General features: G+C 31.8%; 4 protein-coding genes across 4 annotated transcripts; 2 read left to right on the top strand and 2 right to left on the bottom strand.

Annotated features, from left to right (window-relative positions):
- Window positions 1-255: 255 nt before the first annotated feature.
- mRpL39 (mitochondrial ribosomal protein L39) lies at window positions 256-1,690 on the bottom strand. The gene is made up of 3 exons (XM_069129075.1): window positions 1,672-1,690; window positions 1,452-1,602; window positions 256-1,329 (listed from the first exon to the last, which is right to left on the bottom strand). The coding sequence occupies exons 2-3, from the start codon at window positions 1,460-1,462 to the stop codon at window positions 354-356; spliced, it is 987 nt and encodes a 328-aa protein (XP_068985176.1). The 5' UTR covers window positions 1,463-1,602; window positions 1,672-1,690; the 3' UTR covers window positions 256-353.
- A 518-nt stretch (window positions 1,691-2,208) lies between these two features.
- Polr3K (RNA polymerase III subunit K) lies at window positions 2,209-3,047 on the top strand. Its single transcript, XM_069129077.1, has 3 exons — window positions 2,209-2,276; window positions 2,415-2,762; window positions 2,915-3,047. The coding sequence occupies exon 2, from the start codon at window positions 2,434-2,436 to the stop codon at window positions 2,758-2,760; it is 327 nt and encodes a 108-aa protein (XP_068985178.1). The 5' UTR covers window positions 2,209-2,276; window positions 2,415-2,433; the 3' UTR covers window positions 2,761-2,762; window positions 2,915-3,047.
- On the top strand, window positions 2,942-4,041 carry Tcs1 (Threonyl-carbamoyl synthesis 1). The gene has a single exon (XM_069129076.1). It carries the CDS (start codon window positions 2,942-2,944, stop codon window positions 3,659-3,661), a length of 720 nt encoding a protein of 239 aa, XP_068985177.1. The 3' UTR covers window positions 3,662-4,041.
- Window positions 4,042-4,207: 166 nt separating this feature from the next.
- Window positions 4,208-18,307, bottom strand: lili (LMBR1-like protein lilipod). Its single transcript, XM_069129068.1, has 9 exons — window positions 17,930-18,307; window positions 7,912-8,176; window positions 7,416-7,519; window positions 7,224-7,350; window positions 7,094-7,162; window positions 6,879-7,008; window positions 6,445-6,793; window positions 6,120-6,351; window positions 4,208-5,842 (listed from the first exon to the last, which is right to left on the bottom strand). Exons 1-9 carry the CDS (start codon window positions 17,987-17,989, stop codon window positions 5,604-5,606), a joined length of 1,575 nt encoding a protein of 524 aa, XP_068985169.1. The 5' UTR covers window positions 17,990-18,307; the 3' UTR covers window positions 4,208-5,603.
- Window positions 18,308-18,353: the final 46 nt, after the last annotated feature.

Here is an 18,353-nt window from a genome sequence, read left to right as displayed (position 1 = left end):
ATTATCACAATTTGTACATTAAAGTATTATTAGTACTATGAAGTACTGTAAACATACATACGCATATACACGTGCAAATGTATACACACACACAAACGTGTATATACATACATATATATACATTAATACTATACAATTATACGTCTTATACCAATTTTTAACGCACTAGCTATATACTCGTATATATATATATAAGTACAACATTTAATAGTAGGTATTGATAAGAGGTATAATAAAGTACTTTACATATATGTGAATGATTAATATTTATATAAATGTGTTTTATTGTAATTACGAAGATTCGTACCGAAAGTATGCATTTTTATTTACACTATATATTTGGCGTACTAAGGTCAGTTCCTACCAACCATTTCGGTATCTGCCTCCTCGTTATTTTCCTCCAATGAGAATGACCATGTTGTAGTGTTCAGTTTTCTAGCGCGATTCTCTAATATGCCATACGCATATTGGTTTAAAAGAATTCCTTTGGGAAGTGCTATACCTTGAAATCTATACAGATTTTCCTGCTCTGAAACTTTGTGGACAGCAGCAATTGTACAACGTCCTATCAACGAACTGTTTCCTACCATAGGTCCTTTACTAATATCTATATGATCACCGATTCTATACAAAGTAATTTTATTATTGTTACTGTTTGCGATATCTGGTATTTGTGATACTTTAATAGGGTTATCTTGGAACATGTCAAGTGCTAAACTTTCTGAAATCTCTATCCTATCTATAGGCAATTCCTTGTTTATCAGCTTTATATATTGAGCAGATAATGCACGCATTTCTTCATTTGTAGGCTTCCAATCAGGCAAATCAACATACACATCATATATAAAACTACCTGATTTTATGACTGGTATTGGGAAGCTGTGTAAGTGAACTGTTATGTCTGGTTTAAAGGCCATATCTATAACAGCACCCAAAATAAAAGAACAAGTTCGCCAAAAGGCTGAGTTTACTATTTTGTTTTCTGGGCTAACCAAATTTAAAAGCTTTAATTCACAATTTTGTAATAAAGGTCTGTTCATATCCCACGGTAACCCGTCAACCATAGCGATAGCAGACACTTTAGATACACCTTCAGAGATATGTTTTGCACAATCTGTGGGGGTTGATATACTTTTGTTCATTATAAGTGTTATGTCTTCTACAGGGGATTGATATTTAACTTCTATCTTTTCAATTCGTCCCACAGTGCTTCTTTGTCTTTTCTTCTCCTCTTCAAATAACAAATTTCTTCTCTCTTTTGCTTCAGCTTTTGATAATATACTTTTATATCTTGATTGTATGTTTGATGTTAAGCATAGATTTTTATAACTGAAATACACATAAAAGAAATTATATTAAAAATTAAAATGACAAAAGAAAATCGTAATTACATTAATCCATGAAAACTGACATTTTTTAATAATACCGGTTAAAATAGGTTACGTACATACCGTTGAAACATGTTGAAATATATATGTGATAAAAATTTTACACAACTAGTTTATTTTTCTTAAGACGGCGCCACATATATTACCAAAATTGTGACTTTTTTTTATTCGTTTTAATAGTTAATCATTTAAACAATGAATCAATCATTCATGACTGAAAATACAGAAATAGTAAAGAGAGATTATATATTTTATAACCTAATTATCTTATATATTTGTTTACCAAAACAATTTTGAGATTTATTCGTACACAAAAAATAATTAACATAGAGCAGAGAATAATTTCATGCCCTTTTGTGTAAATTATCCTAATTTATCGAATGTAGCTGTAAATAAAACACTTCTTTCTGTTCTGTTATCTTTTCACAAGTTATTTATATATATTAAATATTTTGTGAATAATATTTAACATATATTAAAATCATCACTCACATAAACAGGTATATAAAAGTTATTTAAAATTTGTAACAATTTCTTTATAACTTATTAATAATCAACTACTTTAAGAAAAGATTTGCAAAGACGACCCATGCTTAATCGTCGTGAGGCAAAAGGCGTATACATATGTGATTTCATGTGAATTCCAACACTAACCATAGTACAATCTGTATGTATGTAAAATATATTTTTAAATTATAAATTAAGTATTAATTATCGTTCCTGTCATGTGGGAAACCACTATACAAAATAAATACAACTGTCTATAGTAATTAAGCATTACACATACATTATACATAGATACATAGATAGTTGTTCTAATATCTATACAGAGTGTGTTTGGTAATGGAGTAGATATGATTTGGACCGGAGAACAGCTTATAAAGAACAGTAAAACGATTTATTTTCTAGGTAGTATTATGAAAATATGTTTTAGTGAATTCATTATTTCATGTTATATGTTTTATTTCCATAATTTTATATATAAATAATCAACGAAAAATATAGTTTGCTCTTCTAATGATTCAGCGGGATCTGTATTTGCACGATGTTAATGTTTTGCCCAACATGTGGCAATGTGCTCCGAGTAGAAGAAGCTGTGGCAGGATTGCGTTTCGCGTGTAACACGTGTCCATACATATTCAATATCGTGAGAAGAGTAAGCAGTCGTACGTATCCAAAATTGAAGGAGGTGGATGATGTATTAGGTGGAAGCGCAGCTTGGGAGAACGTCGACTCTACTGAAGAAAGATGTCCAAAGTGCTCTAATCCTAGAGCATATTTCATGCAGATTCAAACCAGATCCGCCGACGAGCCTATGACAACATTTTACAAATGTTGCAATCCTCAATGTGGTCACAACTGGCGCGACTAAAGGTATTTTATAACCTCTACATACACATAATCATATACATAAAAGTTTTCTACAGTGTTCAAATATTTTTGTAATCCATTGTATTTGTGTATCATTAACTCTAGAACAGACACTGCTATCACTAATTAATAAATTTTCCATTTTAAACATACAGTGCTATTTCTTACTTGGTGGAAAGAGAATGATTTCGTATGCAAGAAAAGTGGGTCCAATGAGTACTTTTATAAATTCAGCTCATGAAGAAGTGGAAGCACTAAAATGTCATGGTAATCATTGGATGTGCAAAGGAAAACGAACCATAGCAGTAGCTGTTTCATTATTACAGAAAAATGAAATTATAGCAATTCCAACGGATACAATATATGGTCTTGCTTGTCTTGTATCAAGCACCAGTGCCATTGAAAAACTCTATGAAATTAAAAAACGCGAAGTAGATAAGCCATTATCTATTTGTGTTAGTAGCTTGAAAGATATAAAAACATGGGGCATTGTAGATCATGTACCAATTAGTTTGTTATCTTCGTTATTACCAGGACCATATACCATCATTCTCAAACGAACTCCTGCTTTAAACCCTGCTCTGAATCCCAATCATGACACGGTAGGCATCAGAGTTCCACATCATAAATTTATAAACCATGTAGCTGAAGTAGCAGGACCTTTAGCGTTAACAAGTGCTAATATAAGTAATAAACCCAGTTGCATATATGCTTTGGAATTTGAAAACTTATGGAACAAATTAGGTGGAATATTTCATTACACTAGACAACCTGGTAAACAGCATAACAATTTGAGACTTGGATCAACAATTATTGATTTAACCGAACCAGGAAATTACAAAATTATTCGTTATGGAATTGGGGCAAAGTACGCTGAAAATAAGTTAAAAAAAATGCAATAGAGAATATATTTCCAATTAAATCTATCATTGTGTAATCTTAACCATTTGAGTTTCAAACTTGAAATATTTATAAACTAATAGTATGTATATATTATAATATAAATGTATTTCATAAAAATAACAAATATGACGAGAGCTATTGGTTTCTCTTCGCAATCGATTAAGACAAGCGCTATCGCGCTGTTCGGGATTTTTCGACCCTGTTTTTTCAAAGACCTCTGAGACAAACGGTTAATGTTACCTACAGGTATAAATATAAGATATAAAATATAAAAAAATATATTTTGATTTTTATATATTTAAAATGATGAATAATGTAGCAAAATTAAGGATGAGCACTTAAATTAAGTGTTAAGTAAAAAATAAAATAATGGATAATATAGATAAGTTATATTTTATTTCTTGTAAAGTCTAATCATGTAGTATTATACTTCACGAGTGTTATGTGCATGCTTCTTAAGAATAATGATGTACTAGGAATTCAAACTTCAGTTTTTTATCCTTCATATTCAAAAAAATAAAAGAAATATTCTCTTGTATCTGAAGTATGTTAAAGTTTCCTCCTTCGTTTTTTTTTTATTTACGTAGCTATTAATGTATACAAAGAATCCTCAAATCGAGAATTCCAATCTTATAAACAAATCCACAATATATGTGGCAATATATTAACAAGTATTAAGCAGTATTTTATATCCTGAGATGCTGTTCTGATTAAATGTGTTAATAATTCGTCAGCGAGTATATCCTAACTGTTTTCTGTTTCTTAATGATATTGTATTGTCTCTTTGACAAGATATATATCACATAATATTGTTGTAAGGTATTGTTTCTTTCGCATATTAAATGTTAAACGCAATCAAGAGATAAGAATGGGTTCATTTTCATTTTAAATTAAATAAATAATTTACTTCCTTTTTAAAGCACTAGATTTCAGTAATGAACTAATGGACAAATCAGTCAAGATGATAACATTTTAAGATATTCTGCATATTATCATCCATGCAGTTCGTGTGTATCTTAAAATGCATATTATTACATTCGTTACAAATGTATTTAAATTCGTAAATTTTTAACAACCTCGTGACTATGCAAGTCACTTGACAAATATAAATCGATAAAATGCATTCAAACGCGATTGTGAAATCAGGACTATCACAACACAGTACAATATACGCGTGATTGTATTTCTTATACGTATTATCCGGTTATATCGATCGATTAGGCACGTTTAATGGCCTGTATATACGGCATTTTTCTATTTGAAGAATGAGAACTTATCATTTAAATTTCTAAAAATGTATTCATAACGTTCATTTATGCTTAACTAACGCATTCGTGTCTTGAAGTAGATACACATTCAAACAATAACCATTATTTAGGAAAACGAATCTTAACGCTTTTCTTTCATTCGCAGAAATAGTAAAATAGTAAAAAATTCTATATTGAGAATTTTTTTATTCGCCGAACACCCACACATGCGTGTCTTTATCACAATACTGCGTTGTCTTTACATTGAGTTTACATTCTAGGCAAACTCACTTATGTATAAGATTGGTATGTATATGTACTTTCGGTAAATAATTATTAAAATAGTGATCATATAAATAATTAAAGTAACTATACGTACACGTACACATACACATACATGTGACGAACATACTCAACGTGTGTAATTGGCCCGCCGCTCTAATATCATCCAATTAAATTTTCTAAACATATCCTACAGAGCATCACGTGCCATCAAAATTAAGACAGTGTTCCACGATTATGCAATTCTAAATATACTTATACACAGATGCACACATACACACGGTCCAATCACTTTACACATTTATATGATTAATATTATGTGAACATAATTATTCGTCGTTAAGTTCCATTTCGCTTGCTTTTTTTTTAACATAGAATATTTGCTTTTTTTCTGCTTACAACGTAAGTCAGTCTAATCTTCTTTTGTAGAAAACATCCCTAAAGAACTTTTCTTACCTTCACTCTTAAAGATTCCTATCAAGCTACTCCTTAATCTGGCATAAATCTCTTTGCGAACGGTCGCTGTAAACTTTGTCACTAGACAACCAATCGCAGCCGTAGCGAAGATTAAATTATAGAACAGTACTAGTTCAAAGTTACCAAGCCATTCGATACGACCGAAATCGCCGAGCAGATCAAAGTTTGTCATACCTGAAATAAAAGATACAAGAACAGTAGAAAACCAGTACAAAATTAATAATAAACTTATTTATTTGGGCTCGTTCCTATTTGAAGGCCGGAGGTGAAAAACACAATAAGTCACATTTCTCATCTTTTAAAAGAAAATAATTTTTACGATTAAATATATACTTTTGTCACTTTCTTAAATATTAAAAAAGTGTTAATGAGATTAATTATATGTAAACTAATTAACTGAGTTATATTTTTCCGGTGTGGTTTTCATTTATTAAATGGGGGGTATATTTACCTAATATTCGAGATAACAATGGCAACGCTGAACTCAGTACAAGAAGAAGACCGCAATTTGCGATAAGGTGAGTAAGTGGCATGGAATGAAGTCGTGGTCGAAAGCTCTTTACACCAGGAAGTGTATATAAACCTATTGCGCTCGTAGCAGCTAGATACAAAATTACTGCTACTTCAATTGTTGCTCCAATGGGACCTAGTTTCGACAACGAGCTGATCCCCAGAGTGAATTGCTAAACATTTATTAAATGTGTCAATTTTTCTTAAAAAGCAATTCAATAAACTAAGTTCGCTTATTTTAATTTATATCTAATTTATATACTAACCCTTGTACTCAAAGGTAGTGCTTTAATACCAATAAGCAATTCTAAGGTATTTTGAACTGCTAGCAAAGCTGTAGCAGTGGAAAGTATAAGTAACGCCAGCATTGCCAAAGGGTATAACAAAGTCCTTCGAACCCACCAGGTTCGCCTTTGCTGATCCAGAATACTTCTACGTTTCTGAATATCTTCTAAACGCTGAGCCAATCCTCGCTGGAGAGCACCGTTCCTTAAGCACATCAAGCTCGGATTTACATTAAGAAACTCGTCATCTTCGAGCACTAAACCACAAGTTGGTATTGACATAGGCACTGGCGAAACGTATGATTTTCCGGTTGCTTTCGCGTGTTGCAGTCTGTGTATATAATAAAGTTTTTATGAAATGATTATAGACGTGTACATGAATTTGCGGATGATGGCAGTAGAAACCGATACCTGACCTTCTACGAATACAATCTTCCTCTAGCCTGTACGCGAAGAATTCTTCATCTAAATTCTTTAGGAACTGCGGTTTTACGAGAAACGAACCAACTACTCCGAATAATCGTACAAATCCCATTGGTGTACATACTGCAAATTATACTTTTACTATTGTATTACTTTGATATATGTAATAATGATATATATATATATGTAATTATTTGGTCATACTTACGCAATAACATAACAACTCCAACAAAAGAGACGCAAGAATAAAGAAAAGGTAAATAGTAACTCGATAAATCTGGAAAGTTAAGTTGATGGTAATTTTTGTATATCTATGACTTAAAAAATTTTGTACTTACTGAGCAACGTATGAAGACTTGATTTTTTATGATCTATGAGTGCTGATAGAACATATGTCATTCCTAACACAAGTGTTCCTAATAGGCAAAGGACTGTCACAGTTTCATAAACTCGAGCCATTACGCCCTGTAATGGAAAAATTATATTTTTAAAAAGTATTCGGTATATCAAGATTAATTTTTTTATCTTACCTTTTTGTAGCCAACAAATCCTTCTGACTCCGTGAACAAGTATGCGAACGGTAAAAATACGAAGAGAGATAAATTTGAAAAGAGAAACACAAGATTCCATAGACCTAATTGTTAAATAAAACCCAATTACAATTATTTTATATAAAAAACGATGAGTGTTTCTTTTTTTAGATATTTAAATATTAAAAAAACAAAATACACGTAATATTTAAGAAAAGTATAAAACAATCATACAATATGAACATAATCAATTATAATAATAATAATATACAAGTACAGTCAATAAAAAATATATATAAATAAATATATTGATATTATAAATATTGCTCATTAACATTAGATGATTATCCTGTATTTCTGTACAACATTAATTTGTAATATTGTGCAATGTTGAAATATTAAAAAAAAAAAAAGAAATTCCCTCTATGTTTTCCGAATGTTTGAAAAATTAATTAAATGAAACAAGAAGTTTAATTTTTATAACTGACTCATATACCTTGAATAAGTGAACTATTGAGCCACTTGACATAATAGCTGTTCGGGTACAAAATCAGCACTTCGTTGCTTGCAATTGAAACCGGAAGCAGCAAGGTTGCTCCAACGGAAACCGCCAGGGCAACGGTACATAACCAAAGACTGATCTTGTAGACCGTCGCTTCATCTTCATCCACGGAAAAATAATCTTCGCGGTCTCTTCGTCGAAATTTCGCGATTAACGCGTAGCTTGAGACGTATAGGACTAAGAACAGAAGGAAGAATATCTGAAACAGCCATAGAATGTCTTGTCTTTACATTTTTATACGTTAAGCAAAATTAATTAACATACGAGTATGATTTCTCTGAACTTATTATATTCTTAACTATATTCAGATTGTATTGAATTCGTTGTATTCTTCTATTTTCTAAATAATAAAAATGATCTCATCGATTTATCAATATATGTACATACATATAGAAAGTCGTCCTTAGTAAACGGTATATCACGTGACTCTGTCTTTGATACAGAAAATGTTCAAATATAAAAGAGCAATTAATTTGATAAATTCTGCAGAACTATCTTCTGTATGATTATCATAACAAGATGGCCACATCTTAACAGATTAAACGATATAAAAACACTCGACATTACATCATTATGATAATAATTATTATAACACGTTATTCAGTGTATTTATTCACCGTATACAAAATACACGGTTTACATTGAACTGAATTATCTCAAAAGAAAAGTAGTATACTAACTCAAAAATTCTTTCATGCGTATCTTTGAATGAACATTGCATTTGTGTGCAACTCATGTGGCGTAACGATGTGAATCAATTTTCCAGTGTACACGGAATCACTTTGGTAACGACCATGGAAACCGGCGCTACGTGTTATTTAAGAATCGTGGTCGATCGAACTGTGAAATATTAATGACGACATTCGACTTGACTAAACTCTTCTCAACTATTGTTCAAGTTTCTACAAACTTTAAACCTTTGATATTTAGACATTGTTATCACGTCGTGACATAAATTATAGTTCCGATTCGATAAGGATACATTATACTTCCGTATGAATATTTAATTTCAATTCCAGCATAGTTTTATATAAACATTTAATTTCTATTCCAACTTTAGTCTCAATTCTTCAGGGATCACTAAATATGTATAATATCCCGATATTTTACATTTGTCATGGTGTTAGATAAGGTGTAAATAATTGTGTGTGTGAATAATTAACACGTAATTGGTATTATGACGAAAATATATGGGAATAATACGCGGGAAAGATTAAAAACAATATTTCAAAATCAGTTTTATTTGTATGGCGTAATGTTCCATTAGTTAAATCTGCCTGTTTCTACTTTTAAAAAATAATTACAATAAAGTGTAATCTAAAGTAATTAAAATTTCATTAAGGTGCCCATGGTATCACTACTGTAAAATTAAGAAATCGTGCCAATTAGGGATTAAATGATTACTTAAAAAGATTGTAAATGTTCGACTGTTCGCGTCGACGGGAGTCGTAAATTCCCGTTACAATTAGATAATCGACGCCACGAACTGATCGATCTTCTATTTCGGTTAGGATAACAGAGGCGATTGAATAACTATAACACTGAGTTTAACTCGAATAGTTACTAGCAAGACCACGATGTTAATCGTAATAGGAGTGACTTGCAAATAGTGAGTTACAGTATCGCGAGAGGTATAAATCGCAAGTAAGATGTGAACCGAGAGAGAGATGTGTTGAGCGATTTAGCGACTTGGCAACTAGTAAAAAGATGTTGACCGATTTAAAAATGTAAAATCAGTGAAGTTCGGTAACGATGCTGTTGTCACGTAAAATTAAGGCTTAGGTTTTAAAGACAAGAAGGTTGAGCAGTAACTCAACTTTACGTTTCTTTTCTATCGAACTTTATTAAATAAGCACAGTTTACGCGACTGATGAGAATTTGTAGTTTCAGTGCCGAGGTGTTCCCGTATTATTACGGATGAAAGCTCGATGTGGGTGTGCCCTTTGAACTAAGAGCGCGGATTCGTTGTTCACACTTTTCATTAGGAAAAGTGAGGGTAACGAACGATGCCAATTGGTTAATATAACCAATAGACAAACAAAAATAATTCCGCCAGACATCCTCGAAAAAATTAGAGAAAGAAGAAAAGCGAAAGCAAAATGGCAAAAACATAGAACGAAAGAAAACAAAAAACACCTAAACAAACTTGCAAAGGAAATAAAAAGCAAAATAAAAGAACACAACAACAACGAGTTCACAAAGTTCATAGAGTCACTATCTGCACACGAAAACTACAACTACTCCCTATGGAAAGCCACAAAAAGAAAATAAAGAAGACAATAAAACTGGCCCCAGCAATCAGAAGAGCAGATAACACATGGGTAAGAAGCAACGAAGAGCAAGCTGAAGAATTTTCCAACCACCTATGCAACACATTTACACCACATAATATCAATAACAGCAACCACAATAGTCATGCGGATGAGGATGCGCTAATCACTAGTACATCAACTGACAAACACTACACCTAAAACAACAGCACAAGGAATTAGAAACATAATCGAGAAAACAAAAAATAGCGATAAGACAAACCACAATAATATTTAACGCAATACTAAGAATTCAATACTTTCCTAAACTATGGAAACTGGCACAAATCATAATGTTACCTAAACTAGGCAAAGACCCACATCAAACTACATCATACAGACCAATATCATTACTTTCTGTGTTCTCTAAATTACTAGAGAAAATAATTTACGACCGCATAAAACCAATAATAGAGAAGGAAAAATTAATACTGGATCATCAATTCGGATTTAGAAACAAACACTCCACTATAGAGCAAATGCACAGACTAGTCAACGAAATAATACTAGCACTGGAAAACAAACAATACTGTACAGCCTTCTTTATGGACATAGAGAAAGCATTTGACAAAATAAACCACGAAAGCCTACTACAAACAATCAGGAAACAATTCCCGGAGCAAATATACCAATTAATAAAATCCTACTTAAGCAGCAGAACCTTCGTAATAAAAATCAAGGACACATACTCCGAAGTCAAAGATATCAAGGCAGGGGTTCCGCAAGGAAGCGTCTTAGGACCAATACACACTATACACGGCTAACATACCAACAACTACCAATAGCAAAATACTGACATTCGCGGACCACACAGCGGTACTAGTCAGGCACACTAACCCTGTAACAGCAGTCACATTACTACAAGAACATATCAGAAAAATAGAAAAGTGGCTACAAGTTAAACAAATTAAAGCAAACCCCAATAAATGCAACCATATTACATTCACACTGCGAAAACAGATGCCACCAAACATCTTTCTTAACGGCATGCACATAATACAAGCAAGACAAGTCAAATACCTAGGACTCCACATAGATACACACTCATACATCATAGATACTCACATGGAAACAGCATATCAAATCAATAACAGACAAAATACAGACAGCAAGGAGACAAATGCATTTGCTAACAAGTCGAAAATCCAAACTAAGTATAGAAAATAAATTAAAAATATACAAAACGATCATAAAACCAATCTGGACGTACGGAATACAACTATGGGGAACAGCAACAATGAGCCATATAAGCAAAATAGAGACAATGCAAGCTAAAATTCTTAGAACAATAGTAAACGCCCCATGGTACGTTAGAAACGAGGACATTCGGAAAAACCTGGGAATACCAACGGTCAAGGAGGAGATTCACAGATGTGCAAGAAGGTACAGAGAAAGAATAGCAACGCACCCGGACCGGCTGGCAGAGAAAACGATCAACACATCAAGCATAGAAAGAAGACTAAAAAGGAAACACCCAAGAGATCTCATAAAAGATATAACCTAACAAACACGAAGATGGTACCCCACTGGGGGTAGCCACCCACATGATAATCAAACAGCCAAAAAATTCTACCAAATGTCCAAATCGGACAAATTGTGAATGTGAACAACTAAATAAAAAAAAATTTATTATAGCCCACGTTAATAAATGTAGATAAGAGGAAGCCTTTTACCAACGTGGTTCGTAGGTAACATTGTTTATGAGAAAAACCAGCTTTTCCGTTAGCCAAATATTCGGTTTTCCCGTTGGGCAACTACCTGCTTTCTCCGTAATTTGTAAGAACGTGCAATAAACCTAAGGACTGTTCCAAGGACCATCCATAAACCGTTAAAACTTACAGGAACAATAAATTTAAAGTTTAACCTTATGGTGGGTCCTCGAGGTTATTGAGGGTACGCGGTAACCTTTGCGATCTTAAGACACCTACAGTTAAAGAAGAAATATCCAAATTCAGTAAAAGATATAACATAAGAATTAACAACCACCAAAATCCACTAGTTACTCAATTACTTGACACGACGGATCAGATCCGCAGGCTAAAAAGACATTACCCTCTAGATTTAAACATTAGATTTAGCTAGAATCAAACATACAATAATCACTTATTATACGCGTTATAGTAGCACGCCAGAATAATTTACTTATAATTCTCAATGAGAATTGATTGTAAAATTCTTCCAAATAAAAAAAAAAAATCTTGCCCGCGATGTGGAGCCTGGTTTGTGTATAGAGTTACCGATGTAACAGTAGATAAGATTAATAATTATGCATACATATGTAAAATTACGCTTTTAGAATGTCAGATTTAGTCCAGACATATAGCGCATAAAATAATGCACAATATGTAGTAAATAATAGCCACTGTTGTGATAAACGCCGTATTGGCGTGCCAGAAAGAGGAAATTGATCAAAGAAATTAATACACAAGTGCAAGTATGAATATTATAAAGAAAAAATGACCTTCAACCACGTTACAATGTTACACCTGTTTCATCATATTTTTCTTCATATTCTAATAGACATTCATGCACTTCGACGGTGTTTTATCACGCGTTATGTTTCACATTGTATTCAACAGAGACAATGGGTCTTATGATCTTAAACATGGATTACAAAATCGATCATTTACAGATGAGATAATACTCGATGCACGATATGATAGAGTAAGAATTACATTTATATAAGAAAAAATTATTGTCTCCTGACATGATAAAATGATGTGGAAATCAGCTATAGAACGTTCAAAGTTAAAAATAAATACCGAGATCAGCTGTAGCTTTACAAGTGTAACCGTGACGAAATGATGAGTTGGACACATTCGATGACGTCAATGTTAGATTGTATTTTACGAACGTCGAAAGATCTATTACCCTTCATAGTTACGTAATACTTTCGTACAAATAGGAATTTATAGGTCGTAGGAAGAAATAATCCATAAGTCGATAGAATTTTGTAAGAAAGATCATGGATCGATAAAAGTTTCAATCAAGAACTGAATTTGAACGTTATTCGCCTAAAACTGTTCTACCATTCGAATTATCCAAATGATATATACAACATACCAGCTGTCGCCGTTCTACATACAAATATTTAGCAAATTGCTACCGCCTAAGATCGCAGTAATTTTATTGCAATACAAATAGTAGTAGAGATATAAACTGGTCGTTTTGCGAATTTTGAGGGACAGACCAGTACATTAGCCGGAACTTCCGGTATAATACGCTTCCGCGTGTCCCTCTTGGTTATTGAGCACGCTAGCATTAATTTTCCATTCTCTCCTTTCCCCCCTGGTGTTATGTAATAAGTGGATAACGTTTCCTTTTAAACAATACATGAACAGTGTACACGCTGTTATAGGAGTAATGCCGAATCGATATCAGGGTTCTTATTAACCAACGTCGATTGTATATCGATAAGTTATCGACCATTAATTTATCGATAAAAATGTTTAAATACTCCGCTTAAATTGATGAGGGTATTAGAGAGGATACCCTTGATCACTTGAACTGATATTTATGTATCTATGGGAAGTTTAAATGTACAGATAATTAATATAGGAAATGTTCAAAATACTCATTATACTTAGAAAATTAAACTATTACTATTTATTACTTAACCATAATATTATAAGTAAATTAATATATTTCACGTTGACTATGTTATTTTATTGAAAATTTGCCCTGTTTTCGAAAACATATGTTATCCGTGAACAGAAATAAACTCCAATTATTTCAACGAAGATCGCATAAATAAAAATAAATTTCAAACTATTTTTATACTAACCTATCAAGTGTAATGTTAAGTTAGGTACTGTTGACTGATTTACCGATATATTGTTTTAGGTTATCAAGTACCACGATGCTCATAATCAAGCGAGGATTACGTTGAAAGTCAAACGGGCCAGAAAATAATCGCTAATACATAGTATGTATATACCTATGGTACATTGACCTTTTCTAAGAATAAAACCGTTTTCTCATTTACGTCTATGTATTTATTTTTACATTTATGTACCAGCTCTTATTTTTGTCTTTTATGTTTCGTTTTTATATATTCGCAGCATTATATACATGCGTGTCCGCTAGAATATACGATAGTAAACAAAATTGAGCAAAATTAGTTCAAAATTACAGCTATGAGCGCAACAAACAAATATAGTTTGATGTTTTCATCTAAAAGTTATTTACACGGTGAAAAAAGAATGATATAACTTCGTATTCACATTTCACATTTAAGCCAAACAGCATTTAACAGAACATAAAAAAATGAAAAGAAAACTGCATAACATATTTAATTTAAGAAAGGAGAAAATGGAAATGCATGATTATAATTATTTTGATTAATGCTGTACCTAAGCTTCTCAGTTGGCAGAGTTTATTCGAAAGCTGAGAATAGTAATAGTTCAAACAAGAAACATTTCAATATTTGTGAAATCTTATTTGAATTTAATTTAGAAACACCAATGTACTCGATAAGTAATTTTCATACATATTATCGGTCAGCACTCGGTAATAACGATAACTTGTGCGATTGATAGTTTTCTTGAGTTATCAATATTTATTAACGACGTCGCAGCTAACGGCATCTTAAGTTCAATATCCATGAAAGAGAAAGAGAAAGAGAGAGGGAGAGAGAGAGAGGGAGCGTAAAAATGGAATGCACGATGAGGATGTACATTTTTAAAAAGTTGCCCTTATAAAATAAACACGACACTACATAATGACAATAATATAATCAAAGGGAAAATATAGTAGCAGATATAAATTAGCTTGATACGTTTCAATTACTTAACAATTCAAATAGAGTTTGGCAGTTCAATTTTTCGCTATTGCATTCGCTATTGCTAATGCTATTGCATTAGTTCGAAAATGCTCACTGATAAATGAAACAGATCTAAAGATTTTATTCCTTAACATCAAAAGTAACATAAGTACGTCAAACAAATATGATAATATATCAGCTTGAAATAAAACATAACAAAGAAAGATAAAATTATATCGTTTTAGAACGGTAATATACGTGTCTTCGATGCAATATATTGTTAGCTTCTTATAGACCAAAAACATAGTCGACATTTTTAACAGAAAAGGAGTTTCTATGTATGGTGTGCTAGCCATTAAGGCGATCCTTTTTGTCACAGTTATTTATCTTTTAGTAGAAACGACGAATGTAGAAATAGCAAAACATAATACTTTCAAGAATGTCCCAAATTTACAACCTGTACAGTTAGCAAATAAGATATTGACCTCCATTAGTGAGCCCTCTATTGCTGTGCACTATGTACTTATAACAAATAAGAAAAGATATGAAAAGATAAATAGAAAGGAAAGATTCTTCCTAAATTAAATTATATTTAAAAAAATATAAACGAAAGTATTAAATTTCTTACTTGTTAAAATTTACTAAATAAAAGATTCTATTTAATAAATATTTAGTTAGTATTTTCATTTTAAGTTAAAGATAAGTGGAGCAAAGTATTTGTTTAAATTAAATTATATCATTTACTAAAATATAGATTAGAATAGATAGATTATACATTCGGATTAAATAGAGAATATACATTAATATCTTTTCAAGTATCACTAAAAATGCTTGCAACCATAAATAATATTAAAATTGTAATTTTTATATTAGATCATATTATATATTTTCCAAGTGTTAAAATAGAAAAAAAGCTCTATATTAGACTTAATGGAGTTTTTCGAATATCTTATCAAGAACGCCAAGGATGCTTATATATTTAACTGAAATGAGCAAGTGACTCAATCAATGGCACATTAATGGAAGTATCCTAGTATCCTAGAAAGTATCGAATGGTTTGCAAGTAGATCGTGCAACTATGTTCAAATGGGACAAACGTGATGGTTGAAGCAGTTGAAGAAGCTGCACAGTCGGTTGGAAACCGCTTTTTTTTATCAGCCAAGGTGGAAGGAAAAACCGGTCAGAGATCAGAAATAATGCGTGGTCAACGACTCGGCGGGAAAGTATAGAGAAAGAATTTATCGCGAAGAATGTATTTCCACAACATTCCTCCGTGCATTGACTGGAGATGATCATCCAATTATGCGTATTAAACAAAGAGTATAGAGTCAAGGGCAGACGGCGGACATACTAGGGATAGTCCGTGCAACATCTATACATAGCCATAGACGAAACCTTTCGGTACAATGTATGCACATATAATGACTGACGAAAGTATTTAGAAAGTACATATGTACATAGAAAACTTTCATGTATATATCGTGTGTGTTATATAAAACATTTTACAATTGTATTAGCGTTCTAATGAGACACAATTGCCATAATTTTATTATATTAATCAAATTTGAAACCAACCTGAAAATATAGAAGTTACTGTACTTAAGTATATGCAATAAATGTTAAAATAAGTGTTAAGTATTGAGGCTTATTATCATAATATTATATGTTTAAATACATTTGTAATTTCTACGAAATATATGCCTATATATATGTTTATATAATATATATGTTTTATGTTTTACGAATGTAATCATGATAATAGAATCTCGTTACAACGCTAATAAAGTTTGTAGTATAAATATGTATATTTCATATAAAACACATGATATACTCATCAAAAATTTCCTCTAGTATTTTCGTCAGCAAATAAGATACTTTGTGATTCTTGTCGTGACAATGAGCACGTAATGTCCTTAGATGTTTATCTTAATCCGTTAGAAAAGTCTACAACTGCAATTTATTAACGGATTTACGGAATCATCTTGGCAGCTGTACAACTTTAATTTTTCATGGAAAAATTGATAAACAAACATGCCAAAGTCCTTGTAAAATGCAAACTGATGCACAAAACGCATTAGAAAAATGATACTTGCGTGATTAATGAGTGTTACTAAAAAAAGCTATTAGAAACTAAATATGACAAAAGAAAACATCACTTTTATGCAAATATACATAGTAATCTTAATACCAACACAATAAACATGCGTATGTAGTAATATTTTTAAAAAAATTTTTGGATATTAGAGATATTAATTAAATAGTGAGGTCTTACAGTTATTTTTCTTTCTTACAACAGAAGTCTCCTATCAGCTAAAATATAGGTGATGTATGTGTACCGTATGTATACGTGACTAATTTCTTTGATTTTGTTTCCTCCTTTATACTTTCGTGTATTTAAGCGAATTGCTTTAAATTTCGATATAAAAAAACAAGTTACAAACATCAACGTAATACATCAATTCATTACTTTATTCTTAGAAATATTTGATAAAATTACATTAATACCAACATATATATTCAATTTCTATTTCTTTTCTCAAACTAAACAAAAAATGAATTTTAATATTAATATTACATTGTATTTATCCTGATTTTCTTTCTCTCTTTTTATGCTTTACAAGATGTACAATTATAAAATATAAAAAGAGAGTTTTATTCAGATGGGAAGACGAAAGGTTAGAATTTATTATATCATTTCTAATTTTACTTTCGTACGTTAAAATATTGGTTATCGAAAGAAATATTGAATTTAATCGCGGGGAACGTGGCGATTTCCTATTTGCAGGAACGTCCCAAGAAACTTCAAGAACCCTCCATTTTGATGGGAGGTCAATAAACAAGGGGCTTAATATGGCTAAAAACATCTATGATTTTTACTTACAATATTCTCCCGTACTGTATTATGAAATAGCTGTTCTCTAATATCCGCTTCATCTTCCATTTTCACCTATTTGTCAGTGAATTTCTTTTGGCTGAACGTACTGTTGTCAGCAGCAGCAGCGACATTTTCTTATATCGATAATCTTCTCGTGTAACACACCATGCCCAGATTTTCACGACTAACATAGAACGTATTCCTGTCTTAAGGCAAAAGCTTCTGCTCTTTCACGAATTAAAGGCAGAAAGCTATCGTTGCCATCTCTTTATGAAATAGATCACATTTCCTATCTGGTACTAAAAGGCACAACACCAATCCTGGTCTACGGCTGGCAGCCTACTAAATACGATGCGTCGTTTCTGCTTTAATCGTAACCTGACATCTATATATACATGTGCTTCGGCCATCCTCGCGTGTTATACGCAAC

Source organism: Bombus flavifrons, chromosome 15 (genome assembly GCF_040668555.2).
Source record: "Bombus flavifrons isolate JBK064 chromosome 15, iyBomFlav1_principal, whole genome shotgun sequence".
NCBI classification, from domain to species: Eukaryota; Metazoa; Arthropoda; class Insecta; order Hymenoptera; family Apidae; genus Bombus; species Bombus flavifrons.
This window is presented reverse-complemented; position numbering and strand designations above follow the sequence as displayed.

Coding starts and splice junctions, on each gene's coding strand:
- Polr3K (XM_069129077.1), top strand. CDS start 2,434: ATGTTAATGTTTTGCCCAACATGTGGCAATGTGCTCCGAGTAGAAGAA.
- Tcs1 (XM_069129076.1), top strand. CDS start 2,942: ATGATTTCGTATGCAAGAAAAGTGGGTCCAATGAGTACTTTTATAAAT.
- lili (XM_069129068.1), bottom strand. CDS start 17,989: ATGGAAGATGAAGCGGATATTAGAGAACAGCTATTTCATAATACAGTA. Junction 7,351..7,415: donor GATTTGTTGGCTACAAAAAG/GTAAGATAAAAA, acceptor TTTCCATTACAG/GGCGTAATGGCTCGAGTTTA. Junction 7,009..7,093: donor TGGAGTTGTTATGTTATTGC/GTAAGTATGACC, acceptor TATAATTTGCAG/TATGTACACCAATGGGATTT.